This window comes from Truncatella angustata (genome assembly GCF_020726525.1).
Source record: "Truncatella angustata strain MPI-SDFR-AT-0073 chromosome Unknown BKA67scaffold_5, whole genome shotgun sequence".
NCBI lineage: Eukaryota > Fungi > Ascomycota > Sordariomycetes > Amphisphaeriales > Sporocadaceae > Truncatella > Truncatella angustata.
Window position 1 is genome coordinate 211,828 of NW_025763385.1, and position 16,824 is coordinate 228,651.

Consider the following 16,824-nt stretch of genomic DNA (forward strand, 5'->3'; position numbering starts at 1 on the left):
ATGGGGCGTTGAAAACTATAGGACTCGTTGTGTTATGCTGTACGGATTTGCTGGAGGATGGAGAGTTTAGGACTCGTCAATCAGTTGTCTGTTATGATAATCATCGTGTATTATTTGTGTTTCTATACATGATTGTGGTCGTGAAATCACCGTTGGGTTTGTAATAGAACTAGAGATTAGGTAGCAGACATAGACATCTTCCAGCTGGTGGAATTGCCAGCACTAAATAATCCCGACCAAGAACTAGAAGTATATATAGTTACGCGGAACGCTCAAATCGATATAGCGTCGCTAGTGTATCTAATGAGAAAGGCAGAATTCTTTCAAGCACGTAAAACTGCGTGCATGATTTGTTCTTTGATGATGGACTCATTGACTATGAGAACACCCGAATTGTTTTTGAGCTAAAATGCCCTTGGAACTTATTGTACGTGGTAGTCTTACAATCCGGCCTTTATTGTGGTTTTATTTAAGGTTTGTGGTGATCGGAGGCTTGCCGAGTGCAGCGATTGAATGAGAGTGGGGATTTAGGTGAGAATGCGGAAAACTACGAGTAATATTGCTAGAAAGACCTCCAACATCTCGACTTGGAATGGGACTGTTTGGCACCAGAGCCAAGATGGGGAGTAACCAGGGTGAGTTGCATGTTGCTGACAAGGCATGCAGTGCGATCGCAAATCACATGTTCAGCCGCAAATACAGCCTTTTCTAGCTGACAAAGTGAGCTTCTTCAAATCGTCTTGCGTCCAAGCTTAATTTTATGTATTGTCGTGGACCGATCCGAACTCATTTTGCCAATATGGATCGTTTCTCAGTCAAATATGACCAAACGAGGCTCAACCTCGCCAACGCAGCAGCTCAGGAGGAACAGCGGCGGCGAGCCATGCATGAAGAGGTATCTGCGACAAAAGCTTTCGAGCCGGCAGTTCTGTCGGAATTCTACAAGTACCAGCGCATATATGAGCCTAATACAACAAGGAGATTGGTCCTAGAGCCAGGAATAGACCGAGAACCTCTTCGAGGGCATTTGAGAACATTTGCTATCTCAGAAGCCGAGCATTATAGTGCGTTGTCATATGTTTGGGGAGCACCGGATTTCTCAGAGACAATCCTGCTGGAAGGCAAGCGCCTTGCAATCACACCAAGCCTTGCGACCGCCCTGAAGCACTTTCGTCTTCCAACAGCCCGACGCCTTTTGTGGGTTGATCAAATATGCATCAATCAGAAAGACATCTTTGAGCGAAATAAACAAGTACAGTTAATGCACGCTATATTTAGAGAAGCAACACGCGTTCTAGTCTGGTTGGGTCCGGATGAAGAAGCATACGCATCGAAAGCATTTCAGCTCTGCCAATCTATATCCTCCATAGTGGAGGATGGCCTACTCTATACCCTCTGCAAGAAGGCTGGTGCTGAATTCAACTGGATACCAAAGAAGCACTGGAAAGCCCTCAGAGAACTCACCCAGCGCCCCTGGTTCAAACGAGTATGGATACCACAGGAAATTGGCACCGAAACACCGGCGGAGATTCATTGGGGGACAATGCATATTGATTGGGATGTGCTGAACCAGGCAATGAAGAACCTAGACCGTCTATGGGAACTCAAGAAGGTCCACGATATAGAAACCCAGTGTATCACTGTTCTACATGGGCGGTTCGTACGATCATCAGAAGATCGCGGTGACCGAGCGCACAGCGACTTCGTTTATCAGCTATTCTTGAGCGCTAGGAGTTCTGCAACTGATCCTCGCGACTATATATTTTCAAAGCTCGGTCATTACTCAGCCTGGGTCGAATCAGAACAAGCTGTTGTTATTGAACCGGACTACGACAATTCTGTACATGCAATCTACCATGAGTTGGCCATTCGGATACTGAGAACCAGTCCCTACCTCTTGATCCTGAATATGACGACCTCACCAACATCCCCCCCGCTGCCCAGCTGGGTACCCTGTTGGCATTCTGCGCATTTTCCGGGCAATTTGATTGGCCACCCAGGCAGATATAGTGCATCTAAAGATACATCTCACATAGCTCGGTTCGAGGGCAACTTTAAACAGCTCATACTGAGCGGCATCGTGATTGATACCATCAGCAAAATCGGAGACACGTACCACCGCTTCAATTTATCGTCAAAATCATCAAGCCAGCAGCTCCATGACGATTGGATAATGGCCTTCAGCACGTTCCCTGGCTATTCCAATTCAAAGCCCGGTTTTCGAACCGAGCCCAAGTATCTGCTTCAGCCAAACTTAGACAGCCTTGAGGTCTTCCTGGACGTCTTCGCGCCAGCTAAATGCGTCGCAGATGTCTCGCCGATAGCGATGGCGTACGCGTCAGGTATAGCGGCATTGAGCAAAACCTTCTCGTCGTTTTGGTTTCCCAGCCAAGGTGATTCCCGGAAACTTGTGGATTTCAAGGCCTCATCGACCAGACCTTCAATCTGGATGCAGGTGGCAGCTGAACATTCAAGTAACAGAAAGTTTGCAGTCACGAAGAAGGGCTACATGCTGATGGCGCCGCCCGGTGCAGCCAAAGGTGACAAAATTTGTGTTATCTTCGGTGGAGAGACACCTTTCATATTGAGGCCACAGGACAGCTCAGAAAACTACATTCTTCTTGGGGAAGCGTATGTGGCTGGCTTGATGAATGGACAGGCAATTGCCAAGCTCGACTCGGGCGAATTAAGCGCCAGAACTTTTCGCATCCACTAGGTTAGTAAGACTAGTTACCTATTACAGCTACAGAACGAGTTTTATCGACAGCCCTCACGAAGTTGTTGTTAGAAATTATCATAGCACGACGTCACCAGATCTTAGCGTTGTGCATTGCTATTTAGGAACTCGGCCGCTTAGCTCTGGTAGAGTTCAGTGTTCATACGTAGTAAGTAACAAGAAATATTTTTTTAATTACATGTGATGGGTTTTTCTGAATCCTTTGTTTTTTCACGAGTAAACGATCAATGGTAAATCAATCAGGAATAAGGCTTTGACATCAAGGAAGCTTCACCGGCGTTGAAAGAACCCGGGTCTGACTCGGGTCTACTACTTTCTGCGATTGCTCAGAATGTTTCTGCACCCGGTGCACACAATTATTGAGCCGTTAGGACACTGGAACGAGCTCTTTCCGGTTAATCTATAGCAGACATTGCAAGTGTGACAGTCTTTGATCTTACCCCGCCAACTCATGTGCTGGCAGGCTGCATGCTTGGCGTGTTCTACATCGCGAGCGTACTGCTCTGCGTGCTCCGCCTCCTTTCTAGCTCCCACGGCACTATTCTGAGCACCTCTGGTCGCTTGACGCTCTTTCAATATCTCTTCTTTCTCTATGGCCATGCGGCGACGTTGATTTGCTCCCATCATGGCAGCTTCTTCTTGTCGAGCAGTCCGGTGCTTAGTTGCACGCTCTGGCCCTTTTTGGTGTTGCACCTCCGCAGTCAGGAGCAGGATATGCAATTCAGTGTCTTGGATCTTGACCGCCAAGACCGCAAGCTCGCTGCGAAACGCTTTGAGCAACGTTCGCAAGCGGCTGATTTCCCTACCTAAGTCCTCTCCGATTTGCGTTCGCATCAGAGACTATTTGAAGCGAGGCCAACTACATTGAGTCTCGCATAACGGCAGACCAAAACCGATTCCGGTCTGAATGAAAATGAAATATTAGCATTACTAGCCAAACGACCAAACCCGCAGTATGTATCATGCCGTCGTAAAAGGCAGTGGTTAGTTGCAATAACCTTTTAGCGAAAGATTCCTATAAAAAGAAAGACATTGGACTCGGGAGATGAAAGGTCCTGCCAGTATAACGCAATTCAAAGGTGCAAACGTCACCTATTTAACGAGACAATTTGCCTCCTGCGTCATGCAGCCAAGCCCTCCGTCAGGGATCGAGACTATCCATGCGCCTTAACGGCATGAACACATTACACAACATGCTCGCTATCATAACCAAACTCTTTGAAGAAGGTGGAGATAGTCCCTTTCCTGGCCAGACATTTTGCCGGTCTTGCCACGCATCTAACATTTGTCAAGAAGTGACCAGTGTCGAACATCCGATTATCGAGACACAATGGCAATTACAGTGTCTTTTTCTGTTGTTTTCGCTACAAAATGCATGGACAAGGGCAAAGTCAGAATCCCTAAAATTAATTATTGTGGGAAGAGCGATACGAAATTCCAGCTAACAAAATCACGAACTACGCGACTAAACACATGTACAGTATGGGGGCTTACCTGAGCTTCAACATTCCCTAATTTCGCCTTCGAGAAAACCAACCATACTCATTGCAAATGAATGACCTATACACTTATTCTCTCAAAGAATCCTTCTCCCCCCATATAATAACATTGGAGAATATAACCAGTCCTTTCTGTCATCAACTGCAATTTAGAATAATACATAAGCCTCCAGAGACATTGGATAGCTATAGATCATAAGGCAAAAATCTCACCCTAATGGGGTGTAGTCTGCTTCCAAGCTCGTTCGGCAATGGCATAAGATTGTTCAAGTCTGGCTATTTTTTCGTCGTACTTGTCCCTCTTCGACAACACGCTGTCGTCCTCGCGTGCCAGCTTCTCTACCTCGGTCTCGGAGAGGTTGAGAACGTAATCTGTGGACAGACCAAGCAGGGGTCCTGTCTTGCTAGATACGAAGTCCTCGATAATTCGCTTGGTGGTGAAGTCGATGAACGACTGCAGTGCCAGCTACCAGAGTCGTTAGCAACGTGTAGGTGTGGTAATAATAAGTATTTCAGTACCTCATAGTAGACTCGGAGCACATCGTGCACTTCATTCTCCATTCTTGTATCAGCATTATAGTGCAGGAATGTCAACACGTGATCGACCATTTCCATAACGGCGGGAGTGGTGAGTTTGTCCTTCTTAAGTTTCTTCTCAATCCACAGTTCCATGGCCTTTTTATGATCCCGAGTGGCTTCCTGGATTCGCATCGTCCTTAGACCCTCGATCCTATCTTCAAATACCGGGTTCGTAGTCTGAAGTGGGAACTCTTTTTCTTTCACCATATAGTCTATCAATAGCTTCTCAGCCTTGTCATGCGCAGACCGATGGAAGTCCTGAATGATCTCGACAAAGCCATCCCGTGCATTGGGACACAAGTGATATTCCTGATTCAAAAGCGTCAGAATACTTGTAGCCGCCAAAATTGTATCATTAGCAACGTCATGGAGGTGATCAGTTGCCATATCAAGCCACTTTTGTGTCTGGATCTTGTAAAGCACTGGGAAGACATCAATGTTCAACAATCCAGGGAGTCCACTGCTTCGGAAGATTTCTATTTGCTCCCTGATCTCTTGTCGAATATCCGATACTCCTTCAGTATTGAATGGTAAAGACTCCAGGACGTTTGGGTTCTTCTGAGGTTTTTTTCTCGGCGTTAAGTCTGGAGTTGGCAAAACACCGTGGAGAGGGGTTGAATCAGGGAACTATTGAGCAACACATTAGTATGACTATACCCGGTAAATAGGCAAAAGACTTGTACATCTTTATGGTGCTGGTTGTTATTGAATTTAAAATTCGGTCTCATCCGACATGTTTTGTGTTGCGAACGTCTGGGAAGCCGACGAAGATAGCATTACTTACATTGTTGCGAACCCCTTCGTCGGTGGATATGTCTTTGCTAGCACTTCCAAAGAAGTCTTCGAACTCTTCGAATTCATAGTAATGTCCTTGATCTCTCATTTCATCGTCGAAGTTGCGATTCTTTGCTGCGACGATTCCGCGAACGCGCATCTCCTTTGATGGCAGCCGACCAGGACTATCTAAAGCCTATCCCATGGAGGCGTATCAGTAATTTGTTTAATGAAATTTTCTTGGGGGCATAGGTGAGCATTCATGATTCTCATGAGAAGCTTCAGCTATCGCAACATCGCAAACAGAGAATGGAATAACTTTGGGTACTGACCTGCTGGGCGGCACGTTGAAACTTTTGCACGATGTCGACAAGGTACTGTACGCGATGATGATGAGTGGGTCGTGGGTCTCCTAATGATTTTCTGGCCGCCAATGTTTCCTTCAATAAGTCCCTGACCTTTTGCTGGAGGCTTGGGAACTCTTGACGGATTCGAGAACACAGGATATCTCCCAGGAATTTCTTTAGCATTCTGGATCCTCGTCGCGTCTTGGGTATGGCAGCCCATGGGGAACTGTCGAACAAATCTCTTTCTGCAGCGTTCAGGTCGAAGGAAATACCTTCGTCACCTCTCCGATTACGGACAACAAACCAACCGTGCTGCATTGAGCTGACGTCTCCAGATTCCTTCAACTTGGTGGCAATGTTGATCACATCTGTTGGATCTCTAACATTGTCACATTTTGTGAACACGCCGATGAGCCGGCTCTTCTGGACGTGCTCCGCGGCTAATGTGAAGACACCTTGATTTGCTAGATCACTGCCAGCATCGGCGACACAGCTTTAAAATGTTAGCGCACTCGATGTGTGTGTGGATGTACTCACATAACAAGATTTTGCGGCTTTCTCAGATACTCAATGACCATTCGCCGGACACCTTCCATTTCTTCAACGTTGACGTCGACTGGCGTTGCGAAAACTCCCGGGATGTCAAGGATGCTGAAATGAGATCGCTTGGGTCCGCTGAGCTCAACTTTGAGTACCTCGGTTGCGAAGTTCTTTGCTCCTCGGCGCTTGCCCGACTTGATGCCCATGTACTTTTCCTCCACTTCCTTCATGACATGGAGGAAGTCTTGCGCGCTGAGCGTCTCGCTTTGGTACCTGAAGGTGTGATGGTTGGGGCGGATGTCGTAGTTGAAGTGCTCATTTAGACTGTAATAGTCTTTGATGTCGAAGTCCGGCTTGACAATCGTAATGACGCACTCATTCTTTGAGCCTGGAGGTGTGCGGCGGGAGACGATACGGGTGGCAAAGCGAGTGCAACATCCCTGACCAGTTGGGAAAGGAATGTCTACAAGGCTTTGGAGCAACGAAGATTTACCAGTAGACTGGCCACCTACAATGACTAGCTGTATTTCGTATGAGTTTAAGAACCGATATTCGCACAATATTCCACTCACCTGCGGAATGTCAATGTCTTGACCTGCATCGCAGCTTTGCAGCTGGTCAATCGCATTGAATAGGATGCGACTACTTTCAGTGTCGAATGGATTTTCAGTCAGTGCTTCCTCTGGCAAGTCCTCATATGCAGAATCATGTTCGTAAGGCACGCCGCCTTCCGTCTGTCCTACTGGTTCGCCACTTTCTATTGGATAATTCCCAGGAGCAGACATACTTCCAGATTCGTTGACCTGGCAGTGGAAAAAAGTGTGAAATGGATGTGATCTGCTGAAAAGAAGCGTCGTTCAGTACCGCTTCCAAAGTGGCCTTTATATATCTCAATCTGGTCACTTCGACCAGGACGACCAAGTAAAAAAAATAAAATAAAAAGTTTATTTCCACTTGAGTCTACTCATTACAAGCAGGGGGTGTCTAGCCCATTAATCCCCTGCATAGTATGTTGGAAAGACGAACACAGCCTTATGCTCTTCTTGGGGGGTTTCTGTAACAACCTTAATCTTTGGCCGGGTGCATTTGTTACATCAGACTGTGCCTCTTAAGTCGTGATCTTGCTGTCATTTCTTGAGTGCTTTTATATATTACAGCCATCGTTCCTTCGAGAATGATTACACATTTCTTTACAAAACTACATAATTTAGAGTATCCAGAGAGGAGAACTTTTGGCTGTGCAGGGACTGTATGAGTTTCCAACTCGTGTATGTAGCACGATGAAGTAGCCGCGATATATCTCAAAGGGGGCTACCCGCTCACAACCTGCTAGGTCGGTATAAGGCTGGCCACGAAGGCCTCCAACCAATGTCGAACAGAGGCAAAGAAGAACGCGCAGTGACTGTGATATAACGAGGCTGAGGGGACCCGAGTCCTAGCATGGTCCTAAGCGGGTAACGAAACACGGCTTGGCTGGGACATGCCATTCAGTGACCCTAAGTGCCGGACGGTTGGCCGGCCTGACAGGTCGGTTGAAGGTCAGACCGGGCCGAGCACCTTCGACTGAACACCACAAGGTGACGCTGGACGTTCCTCCATGGCGACTCCCTAAATACTCCAGCGGTCCTAGCCGAAGATGAAAGCAAAGGCTGAATATGTACGGATCGCTTTAGACTACTAGCCTATCTAGAACCTATCTAATACAAATTAAAGCGAGGGGCGGTCGAAGCTGTTAGGTCTTGAAAGACTGGATAAGCGTCACCGATCAACCAGGCTTTTGGTCCCAGTTCGCCGTTAACTCGGTCTCGAGCGTGCTGCCAGTGTTCCATACTATGGTATCGAGTAACCGATCTTTTCGGCAATCTGTAAATCGTTCGATGTTGCCGGGGAAAAGCCCTGGCCACTTCGTAGTAATTAGGAGGGATGAAGAGTTGTTTCTGCAATGTTAGAGGATTGAGCAACTGCGTTGTGCTGATTGCCGAGGCCACTGCTTGGCAAGGCACAGCCTTCTTAAGGTATGCAATTTGATACATCATGACGCGATGTCGCCTAAGTCTGACTAATCTTCAGTTCAACGTTAGTAGATATATTTGGACTTGATACTAACGGCTCACCAGGCCCAGGCATGTTTCATCGATGACGTTGGCCTCCAGCAACGCGGTTCCAGATTGGCGGCGTACGGAGGCCTGTATAACTCCCTAGCGGCGGGGGATTAACCACTAAGCCCCGCGATACAGGGAGTCTCCCGAGACGCATGGCGTTTCATGTTCATTAGCAATATTCATGCACATTTCGATTGCCTTATTGGACTCCATTTGGTCTTAGTGGTTCTGTAGTTTTGACGTCAAGAAACAATAAGATCTGATGTCAGCGACGAATGAAGATACCATAGGACGAACGACCAGGAGCCACTATTCGCCTGGCGCCTAGCCTTTGGCGTTAGCTTAACCAATAAATCATCGTTAGCGCTCACAACAGAAGAGATAACCGCCAGCACAGCTTTCTCGAAGGATTGGCATTCTAGTGCAAGGCGATGGTCCCGCCAAGGTTACTGGTTTCCATATGCATGCTTTCGTACATCTATGCTGTAGACCAATAACGCTGCTCAGCGGGCCAAGAATGAGCAAAACCTCTATCGTCTTTGTGATTCGCCGTTTCAGGAAATCGCCAACCAGCCGAGCCAGGTGAAACCCTGTCATATGGGTATCATCCCATGCATAGTAGCTATACCCTGCTCGCTGCTGAACGTCCCCGGACTGGTCCCTGACGATCTGGTAGTTGAACCAAAGAAGCTTATTTGACGTCAACTCCGTGGCATTGTCAATGCATTCCCGCATGTGGTATAGGCACACTCTCGGCAGACGTCTTGTGTCGATTCACCAGGTGAATCGTTGATCGTACGTGTTCGGGCTGCATCTTGATCAAGTTTGACGATGGAGGATCGGCACCCCCTTTCTAGAGGCATATAACGTGTGTCACCCGGTTCCTAAATCTGAGGATCCGTGGAGAATGCATATCTTTACAATCGCTAACCACGCTACGATCATATTACAGCCTGGTTTTGAGAATTACTCACAAAATGAAGACAACAACAATTTTATCTAATTGGACCTTGTTTGTCACTACTATCGCAGAATCAATACCTAATGGCCCTCCAACAAGAGTATCCCGCGACGTTGCTACTGTCAGTTCAGTGGCAGCTCAAGTATCTTCAGCGATAACAAAACTCGACTCGTCGGTGAAGTCCTTTCAAGGCGACGCGTCACAAGTCAAATCAGATGCAGCAGCCCTTGTGGAGACGTTGGGATCCGGCGTCACCACTATCGGTGCCTCTGCCGCCCTCACGCTCACCGACGCAATCAGCCTGCAGTCCATAATCACATCCCTACAAACAGCCGGACAGGGTCTTGTGGATGATCTAACCGCCAAGAAAACGCAATTCGAACAGTCTGATCTATGTACTATTGTCCAGTCGACGATCAGCAGCATCAGCACGTCTTCAAAATCGCTCATCGATGCCGTGGTGGCGAAGGTACCTGAAGAGGCACAAACCCTTGCTGCCAGTCTCGCCAGTGGGCTACAGACTACACTGGATAAGGGCGCTGCTGCTTTTTCACCAGACCAGTGCGGCAACTCTGGCGTCTCAACGGGCGGTGCTGCATCAGCCACCGCCTCTTACATAGCATCGGCCACCATTGAGGTCCCAGGCACTACTAAAGTTACGACTGCGACAGCAATCGCGACGGAGTCGGAGGTTTTATCTACGACTGGAGGAGGAGCGGGAGTAGGAGCGGTTACCGTTACTGTCACTGCCCCGTGCCAATGCTCCGAAGGAACAGCACCACCATCAACAATTACGTCGACCAGAACGTCTTCTGTCAGGATATCCTCTACGTACCCGGTCAGCAGCCCGACAACTATCAGGAGCAACTCGACCATCATCCCGACTGGAGGATCTCCAACGACTACGAGCCCGCCTTTCGTCACTGCCGGTGCTGTGGCGAATATTGTCGCGCCAGCAGGATTGGTTGCCGGGTTTATTGCGGCGTTGATGTTGTAGTTATAGGACTTACGTGAAAAATTACAAAATATACGGAGGAATCAGGCGTTGTGGCATTTCTCAGGGCAAGTAGATTAGCGGGCGGCCAGGACTTTTTTTTTTTTTTTTTTTTTTTGCAAAACGGATCAGCGGCCCTTACTTTTGGACAGGATATACGGTTTATTGTTCGTCAATTTCTCGTATTAAATAGCAAAGCGAACTTTTTAACTTGTGAAAATTGACCATAACCTTCGCAGCTCGTAGCTTAGGCAGCGGTGGGATAACCACCGGTAATCACTGTGGCCGTTGGACATGAAGGCTCTGAGAATGTTGGAGTGGGGCCACCTAGTTCGTAACAGCTATATAATGTCAGTACGTACTACATCCGAGTTTGAATCATTGGAACTCTCACCCTCCGTAGGTCAAAACAGAAGTAGTGCCACCGGCGATGCACGTCTTCAAGTAATCGGCGCAGACTGTAGTAGGTGTGGCAGACGGTGTGATGAATGTCACTGGAGGAGTAGTTGTTGTTGTTGTTGTCGTGGCGGTGGGGCATGGCGGCTCCGAAAAAGTTGGATGGATGGTCGCTGGGAAACATCTTGACATATTTTAGTGAGAATTGTTCGTGATATTGGTCAGATTCAAAGAGCATACCCTCCGTAAGTCAGAACAGCTGTACTAGTGCCCTGAGTACAGGTCTTGAAATAATCATAGCAGATCGTCGAGACTGTGGATGTCGTCACCGGGGGTGTCGTAGTCGTCGGACTGCACAGGGGAGCTGTAAAGGTCGGCCAAGGCTAGTTCAAAAGCAATATATCAGCTTTCAACCTCCACACTTGAAAGATGGACCCCTTCGGATGGTGGTAGAGTGAGACAGTAAAACTCGCATGTCCTTGAAGAAGAAAACCCAACAGGTATGACTCACCGTACAGGCGGAGAAGCAGCCGCCATATGTTTGACCTGTAACATCCCGCGAAAGTTAGTGATTACTGCATTTCTATCTCTTTGACATTCTTTTAGAGGCATTGCGTGTTGCTGTTAAAGCCCAACACCCCATATAAGGGGCATGCACTCCCGGATCACACCACGGGGGCAGTTCGATGCCAGAAGTCGCTTACCACAATCATCAATGTAGTCAGTACATATAGTCTGGGTGTGGCAGTCCGTGGTGGGTGGTATTGTGATAGTGGTAGGAGTTATCGATGGTGCACTGGTAGTAGTACATGGCGGAGCTGTGAAGGTTGGCCACGGCTAGTTATAACAGGTAGATTAGCCCCCATATTTCATACGTGTTGAACGATTCTGTTCATTGATGTTGTTTTGGACGAGCTGAGTCTGACTCTCCTTGTGATAACTTACGGTGCAGTCTGGGAAACACCCGCCATACCAAATGCCACAATCGTTGACATAATCAGCACTGTGACACTCGAAGTTAATATAGATTACTCAATGGATGGAAAGTAATCACTTACCACACAGTCCGGGTGCTGCAATTTTCCGTCGAAATGGAAGAAGTAGAAACACTACAGCTCGGAGCAGTGGGAAGAAGAGATGCTGTACATGCATCATAACAGCTCCCGTAGCGAACACCACAACTGTTGACGCCATCAACGCAAACAGTACGAGGACATTGCGACTCTTCGGTTGGCAGAGCCAAGGCCGCTGATATGACGGCCAAGGTAGTAAAAGCGTAGTATAACATTGCGTGATCGGAGCTTGTAAGGATGTGCTACTAGGAGTACATAAGCTCTAGAGTATAAACGTCCAAGAGTCGGTGGTGCCGTGGCCTTATGTATCGCTCACCTTGTCTATCCAGGGCCTGCAGGATGTTACATCCCTTGCGAGCCATTTAAGACCTGGATACGACATTTAAAGCTTGGCAAAACGTTAGGTTAAGGTTTAGTGAGTACCATCGTACGCGATGATGTGAGAAAGCTCTTGGCTTCATATGTTTTTTTTTTAACACAGATGATTAGCTCTTGCTTGTTTTCAGGCACAGATCGTATGAGGCCATTAGCATTCCAACATGATTGGTCAACCACGAAGTACAGATTCTCAGCTTTGCTCCTCAGCTACAAGATACGTAACGTTGTAAGCGAGCTTTACTTATTGTGTCTGTACGCTGACATGGCCTTAGCCTTCGGTAACTGCAAGGTCGAGGGGATCGCCTCGTATTCAATGAGACAGTCAGCATGCCAAGACAACAGGTTGGCAGAAACGAGCGGAACATGAACCTAAACCACCGAAAACGGGAGCATTGGTGGTTTTGTGCCCGCAAAGAATGATGGAAAATGCAACGCTCTCGGCTAATTCACCCTATGACGGTTGAAAGGACCTAGAAATTACCTCCAAGACGCATATTGCAAAATGCGGGGGAAAGCGTCAGCCCAAATTTAGCATCAGGTTCCTGAATCTGAACGGAGCTTGTTCCCGAACGCAAAGAGCGGCCAGTGACCGGTGTCCGTCTGAAATATTTTGTGTCAATCGCACAAACAGTGCCGCTGCAGCGGTTCTTTGTGAGGCAGCAAGCGTAGCAGCCAGTCCCGCCATGTTATCGATCTTCTTCATCCGTAGGGTATCAATAAATGGATATGTGCAGTTGTAAGGATTTGGCACGTGAGAGGCGTCCAACGGCTCCAATGTGTGAAGAGCAAGACAGCATACGCCGATGTATGACAGACAAAAGAGGAATTCGTAACGAGTTGTGTGGAGAAGAAATGGACCGATCTTACTTCGCTTACATGCCTTTCGAATGCAGCCGTTAAACGTACTTTTGCGGAGTCAAATCAGAAGGATCAACAAAGCGCTGCAGATGTTGCCAATGGCCCAGACACGACTAAATCATCTTCATATGAGCCCCCTCTCCCCAACTTTGCTGCAGCCGTCTGGCTTCAATTTGCCGTGAAAGGCCAGGACATGGTGGGAACTGGCTAACCTACCGATATAATCTGCGGCTTTGAGCAACACTTGTGTCCGGAGCGTGGGGGTTTGTTATATTTCTTTCCCATTCGCAAAGTCATCCATCTGGCATTTAAAACAATGCTCTTCCGGACGGGTTGATACGGACTTGACTAGCGGTTCCGAAGATTCATCTCGAAAGTACGGACTGGCTTCCTCGGGCAATGATTTCACGAGAGCTGTGGCCTGTGTCCATATCAAGCGCTATCGGTCGGGTAATGCAACCGTAGCCATCAGAGTCAGGAGCATGATACTTGCGGTCATAAACACATGCAAAAACGACTGCGTCCGTTCGCAGCGTATGATAATAGTCCAAGAGACTAGACTAGGTTAGCGCTATCATTGAGCTCTCTTGGACTATCCCACGAGTTGCGGAGGGACCCAGTCAGTTGCCAAAAGCCCGTGGAGCACGGTCCGCCACACACAAGCCACCACAGCCATACATGGATGATTTGTGCTTAGTTCTTCACTGATGTCTTTCGCCGCCAGTACCTTGATCAATACTATGGATTACCTCCGGCAGCTCAGATGTAAATGAAATGCGCGGGAGTCGGTGGCAATGGTCTCACCAGGCAAAGTGTAATTTTTATTCGTGTTGTTTTTCTTCTTTCCCTTCGGCACATGATTAGAAAGTTCCGCCACGAGCTTCACTGGCCCTGTGTCAAAGGGTGAGATCATGCGGGGAGGTGGGCATGTATCATTCGTGACGAAGAGGCCAACCATAACCTACCTCCGAGCCTACTGTACACACGCCAGCGCAGGGTCCGTCAAAAACAACCCACACGCGCATACTTGAGGCAATCAGGACACGGGGGCGAGACCCCAACTGACATCACCGGCCCATGCAGTGCACATGAGCTGCCGTCTGTCTCCCCACAATCATTCGCTACACCGCTGCCACAAAGCAGAATGCCAGCCGGTCAGGCCCCTGTCGTGCCAGTATAATCTTTGCGACTTGCATGTGTTACGTCGTGGTGCATCTGCCATCCATCGGGCTGGACCCTTCTTGCTTCGATCGCGGCTTCTGTTCCCACCACACCACACCACACAAGCCAGCGGGGCTGGGGCTATATCCCCGACCTGCCCAACGTACAAACGGTCTGTCACGTCAAGGACGACATATGATTCACTGAGGTTAGGTTAGGTTAACCGACTAACCTAGCTGCTCATCTGGTTTTCCAGCTATTGCTCTAAAAGTTATTTACCAGAAGAGGCCGCCCAGTTGCAGCCTACTAGTGTATAGATCGAGTTGATCTTTCTCATCTCCGTCGACAGCTGCCTTTTTCTTTTTTGTACACTCGAATCATCTACGAGAGCCATCATGGCCCGTAAACCCTCACGTTATCGACCCGAAGATGACGACCCTTACATGTCTAGAGAGGCTTACCCGGATCCCTATGCCGGCGTGAACGACGACGCTTATGAATATGTCGGCAGCGATGCCGTCCCGGACCCACCCCCTCGATATGAAGAAGACCCTCGAGATTCTCGTCGCAGACACAAATCGAACAGAGCATCAACGCAACCCCCGAGATCCTCAGTTAATGCGTCCCCACCACGGACTCGGAGGGCTGCCTCGCCCCCCGCACGTTCGTCAAGACATTCCGATTCTCCACCGCGGCGGCGGCACTCAAGACGCGAGCGTGATGAATCGCCGCCGCCAAGGCTCTCCAAGCAAGACCGTGGTGATGCTGCTGCTGCTACTGCCGGAATGCCACCAGGGACCAAGAAAAATAAATATGGCCAATGGGTCGACCGTCCCGCATTCAAGAACATGAAATCATATGGTAGTAAAGGCCTCAAGACGGTGGGGAATATTGTCGAAGCATATGCAGCAGCTCAAGCAGGTGGAGCGGCTACCGAAAGAGGCCGGGCCGGTGGACGTGATCCTTACTTCGACAAGTACTATGAGGACCCATATGACGGCCCATCGCGACGCAGCAGGCGGCACCGCACTCCAAGTCCCTCCCCATCACCGCCGCGCAGAAGCACGGGGAAACGCAGCGCCCGTGACCGTCGTAGGCCGTCCCTGAATGGAAGGCAGAAGTCGTACAGCATGTCCCCTGAAGCTCGAAGTAGAGGTCACGATTCCGACGAAGATCGTCAACGTCGCCGCCGACGAAACCATAGGCACTCGCCGAGCCCTAGCCCCTCGCCGTCGCATCGCGGCCGCGGACGACGCGCGCGTTCTTACTCCCACGGTCGCGATTCAACTGTACGCCCTACGAGATCCAAATCAAGCCGCCATCCTCATATGAAGCACTACCAGGACGAGATGAAGTCTCCAAATCCAGATGTAGCTCACCGATGGCAGCTCGCCGCCCGTGCAGCCCTCGAAGCAGGCGGCGTGACAGCCTTCCGTCTGCGCAAGGAACCCGGATCTTGGACAGGTCAGAAGGGCGCCAAGGTCGTGACAGCCGCATTAGGTGCAGCGGCCATTGATTCATTCATCGACAAGGATCCACGGCGTACTAAGCCGGGCGGCGTCAAGGGTATGGCCGAGAGCTTGGTAGGCGGAATGCTGGCTAGTAAAATCATGGGTTTCCCAGCCGGATCGACCCATAAAGGCCAACCGAGAAAATATTAGACCTTCCTTACCACGAAGAGGCACGAGAAGAGCTTGGCGAAATATGCTCTATTTGGTGTATTTGGCTTGGCAACTTCAACTAGAAATTGCTGCCAATGGAAGAAGTTGTCTGGTTTCCACAAAATTGGGAATTATGATGAGCTTTGTACGAATCATGACACAGGAAATGCATATATGTTAGCGACCGAAAAGGGATACCAAAATGAACGATGGAGCATAGCGGAATTGGGTTTGGCAGTGCAACGTATTACAGTAGCTTGTAGTGTAATCTATATCATTTGTTCCTAATACAGTCCTATGATCGTCCCTTGTGTCTGATTATCCGGTTGCGAACTGGGTAGCATACCTGATGCGTCATATCCGTCAAATATTACTGTATCCGCCAGTCTTGGTGACCGTTTTAGTCCACGACCAATGTCTTCTAAGCCTGAAAACGCTGTGTCTGGAAAGCTAACTGCATCTTGAAAGCGGACCGAAAGCCTGTTAGATAACCAAGCCCATTGGGATACCCCGAGGTGACGTGTAAGAGCTTCCGTACAATGTGCCTTGCGCAGGCGTCTCCGGCACGTCGAACTTTACAGAGCATTAAAGCTGCATACACCATGCACCAACCACGCTACAATGCCTATCTATCTATCTATCCACTCCATTGATATTCTCATTGCGCCACTTTCACAATTATCACATCTTGACAAGCATAAAAAAGTAAGTTCAGATACACATATCGGCCTACACACATGTGAAGCCTTCACATTAATCAAACC

At 48.7% G+C, this 16,824-nt stretch overlaps 6 protein-coding genes across 6 annotated transcripts; 3 read left to right on the top strand and 3 right to left on the bottom strand.

The window, feature by feature from the left end:
• The first annotated feature begins 548 nt into the window (after window positions 1-548).
• Window positions 549-2,924, top strand: BKA67DRAFT_566860 (heterokaryon incompatibility protein-domain-containing protein). The gene has a single exon (XM_046102931.1). It carries the CDS (start codon window positions 761-763, stop codon window positions 2,714-2,716), a length of 1,956 nt encoding a protein of 651 aa, XP_045956822.1. The 5' UTR covers window positions 549-760; the 3' UTR covers window positions 2,717-2,924.
• A 208-nt stretch (window positions 2,925-3,132) lies between these two features.
• Window positions 3,133-3,571, bottom strand: BKA67DRAFT_536282 (uncharacterized protein; the record flags this gene model as incomplete). Its single annotated transcript, XM_046100134.1, has 2 exons — window positions 3,133-3,137; window positions 3,178-3,571. 2 exons carry the CDS (start codon window positions 3,569-3,571, stop codon window positions 3,133-3,135), a joined length of 399 nt encoding a protein of 132 aa, XP_045956823.1.
• Window positions 3,572-4,450: 879 nt separating this feature from the next.
• On the bottom strand, window positions 4,451-7,261 carry BKA67DRAFT_519860 (vacuolar sorting protein VPS1; the record flags this gene model as incomplete). Its single annotated transcript, XM_046098136.1, has 7 exons — window positions 4,451-4,702; window positions 4,756-5,386; window positions 5,664-5,785; window positions 5,922-6,281; window positions 6,321-6,429; window positions 6,474-6,997; window positions 7,049-7,261. 7 exons carry the CDS (start codon window positions 7,259-7,261, stop codon window positions 4,451-4,453), a joined length of 2,211 nt encoding a protein of 736 aa, XP_045956824.1.
• A 2,294-nt stretch (window positions 7,262-9,555) lies between these two features.
• BKA67DRAFT_659249 (hydrophobic surface binding protein A-domain-containing protein) lies at window positions 9,556-10,609 on the top strand (the record flags this gene model as incomplete). The annotated part of the gene is made up of 2 exons (XM_046107412.1): window positions 9,556-10,511; window positions 10,582-10,609. The coding sequence occupies 2 exons, from the start codon at window positions 9,556-9,558 to the stop codon at window positions 10,607-10,609; spliced, it is 984 nt and encodes a 327-aa protein (XP_045956825.1).
• Window positions 10,610-11,360: 751 nt separating this feature from the next.
• BKA67DRAFT_293513 (uncharacterized protein) lies at window positions 11,361-12,350 on the bottom strand. The gene is made up of 3 exons (XM_046096027.1): window positions 11,988-12,350; window positions 11,875-11,932; window positions 11,361-11,766 (listed from the first exon to the last, which is right to left on the bottom strand). The coding sequence occupies exons 1-3, from the start codon at window positions 12,215-12,217 to the stop codon at window positions 11,554-11,556; spliced, it is 501 nt and encodes a 166-aa protein (XP_045956826.1). The 5' UTR covers window positions 12,218-12,350; the 3' UTR covers window positions 11,361-11,553.
• A 2,444-nt stretch (window positions 12,351-14,794) lies between these two features.
• BKA67DRAFT_659251 (uncharacterized protein) lies at window positions 14,795-16,060 on the top strand (the record flags this gene model as incomplete). The annotated part of the gene is made up of 1 exon (XM_046107413.1): window positions 14,795-16,060. The coding sequence occupies one exon, from the start codon at window positions 14,795-14,797 to the stop codon at window positions 16,058-16,060; it is 1,266 nt and encodes a 421-aa protein (XP_045956827.1).
• Window positions 16,061-16,824: the final 764 nt, after the last annotated feature.

What these genes read in the sequence shown, in the direction of transcription:
- BKA67DRAFT_566860 (XM_046102931.1), top strand. Translation starts at nt 761, where the DNA reads ATGTATTGTCGTGGACCGATCCGAACTCATTTTGCCAATATGGATCGT.
- BKA67DRAFT_293513 (XM_046096027.1), bottom strand. Translation starts at nt 12,217, where the DNA reads ATGTTATACTACGCTTTTACTACCTTGGCCGTCATATCAGCGGCCTTG. An exon ending in TGCAGCACCCGGACTGTGTG is followed by an intron (nt 11,933 to 11,987) that starts GTAAGTGATTAC and finishes CGAGTGTCACAG; the next exon opens with TGCTGATTATGTCAACGATT. An exon ending in GGTGTTTCCCAGACTGCACC is followed by an intron (nt 11,767 to 11,874) that starts GTAAGTTATCAC and finishes TGTTATAACTAG; the next exon opens with CCGTGGCCAACCTTCACAGC.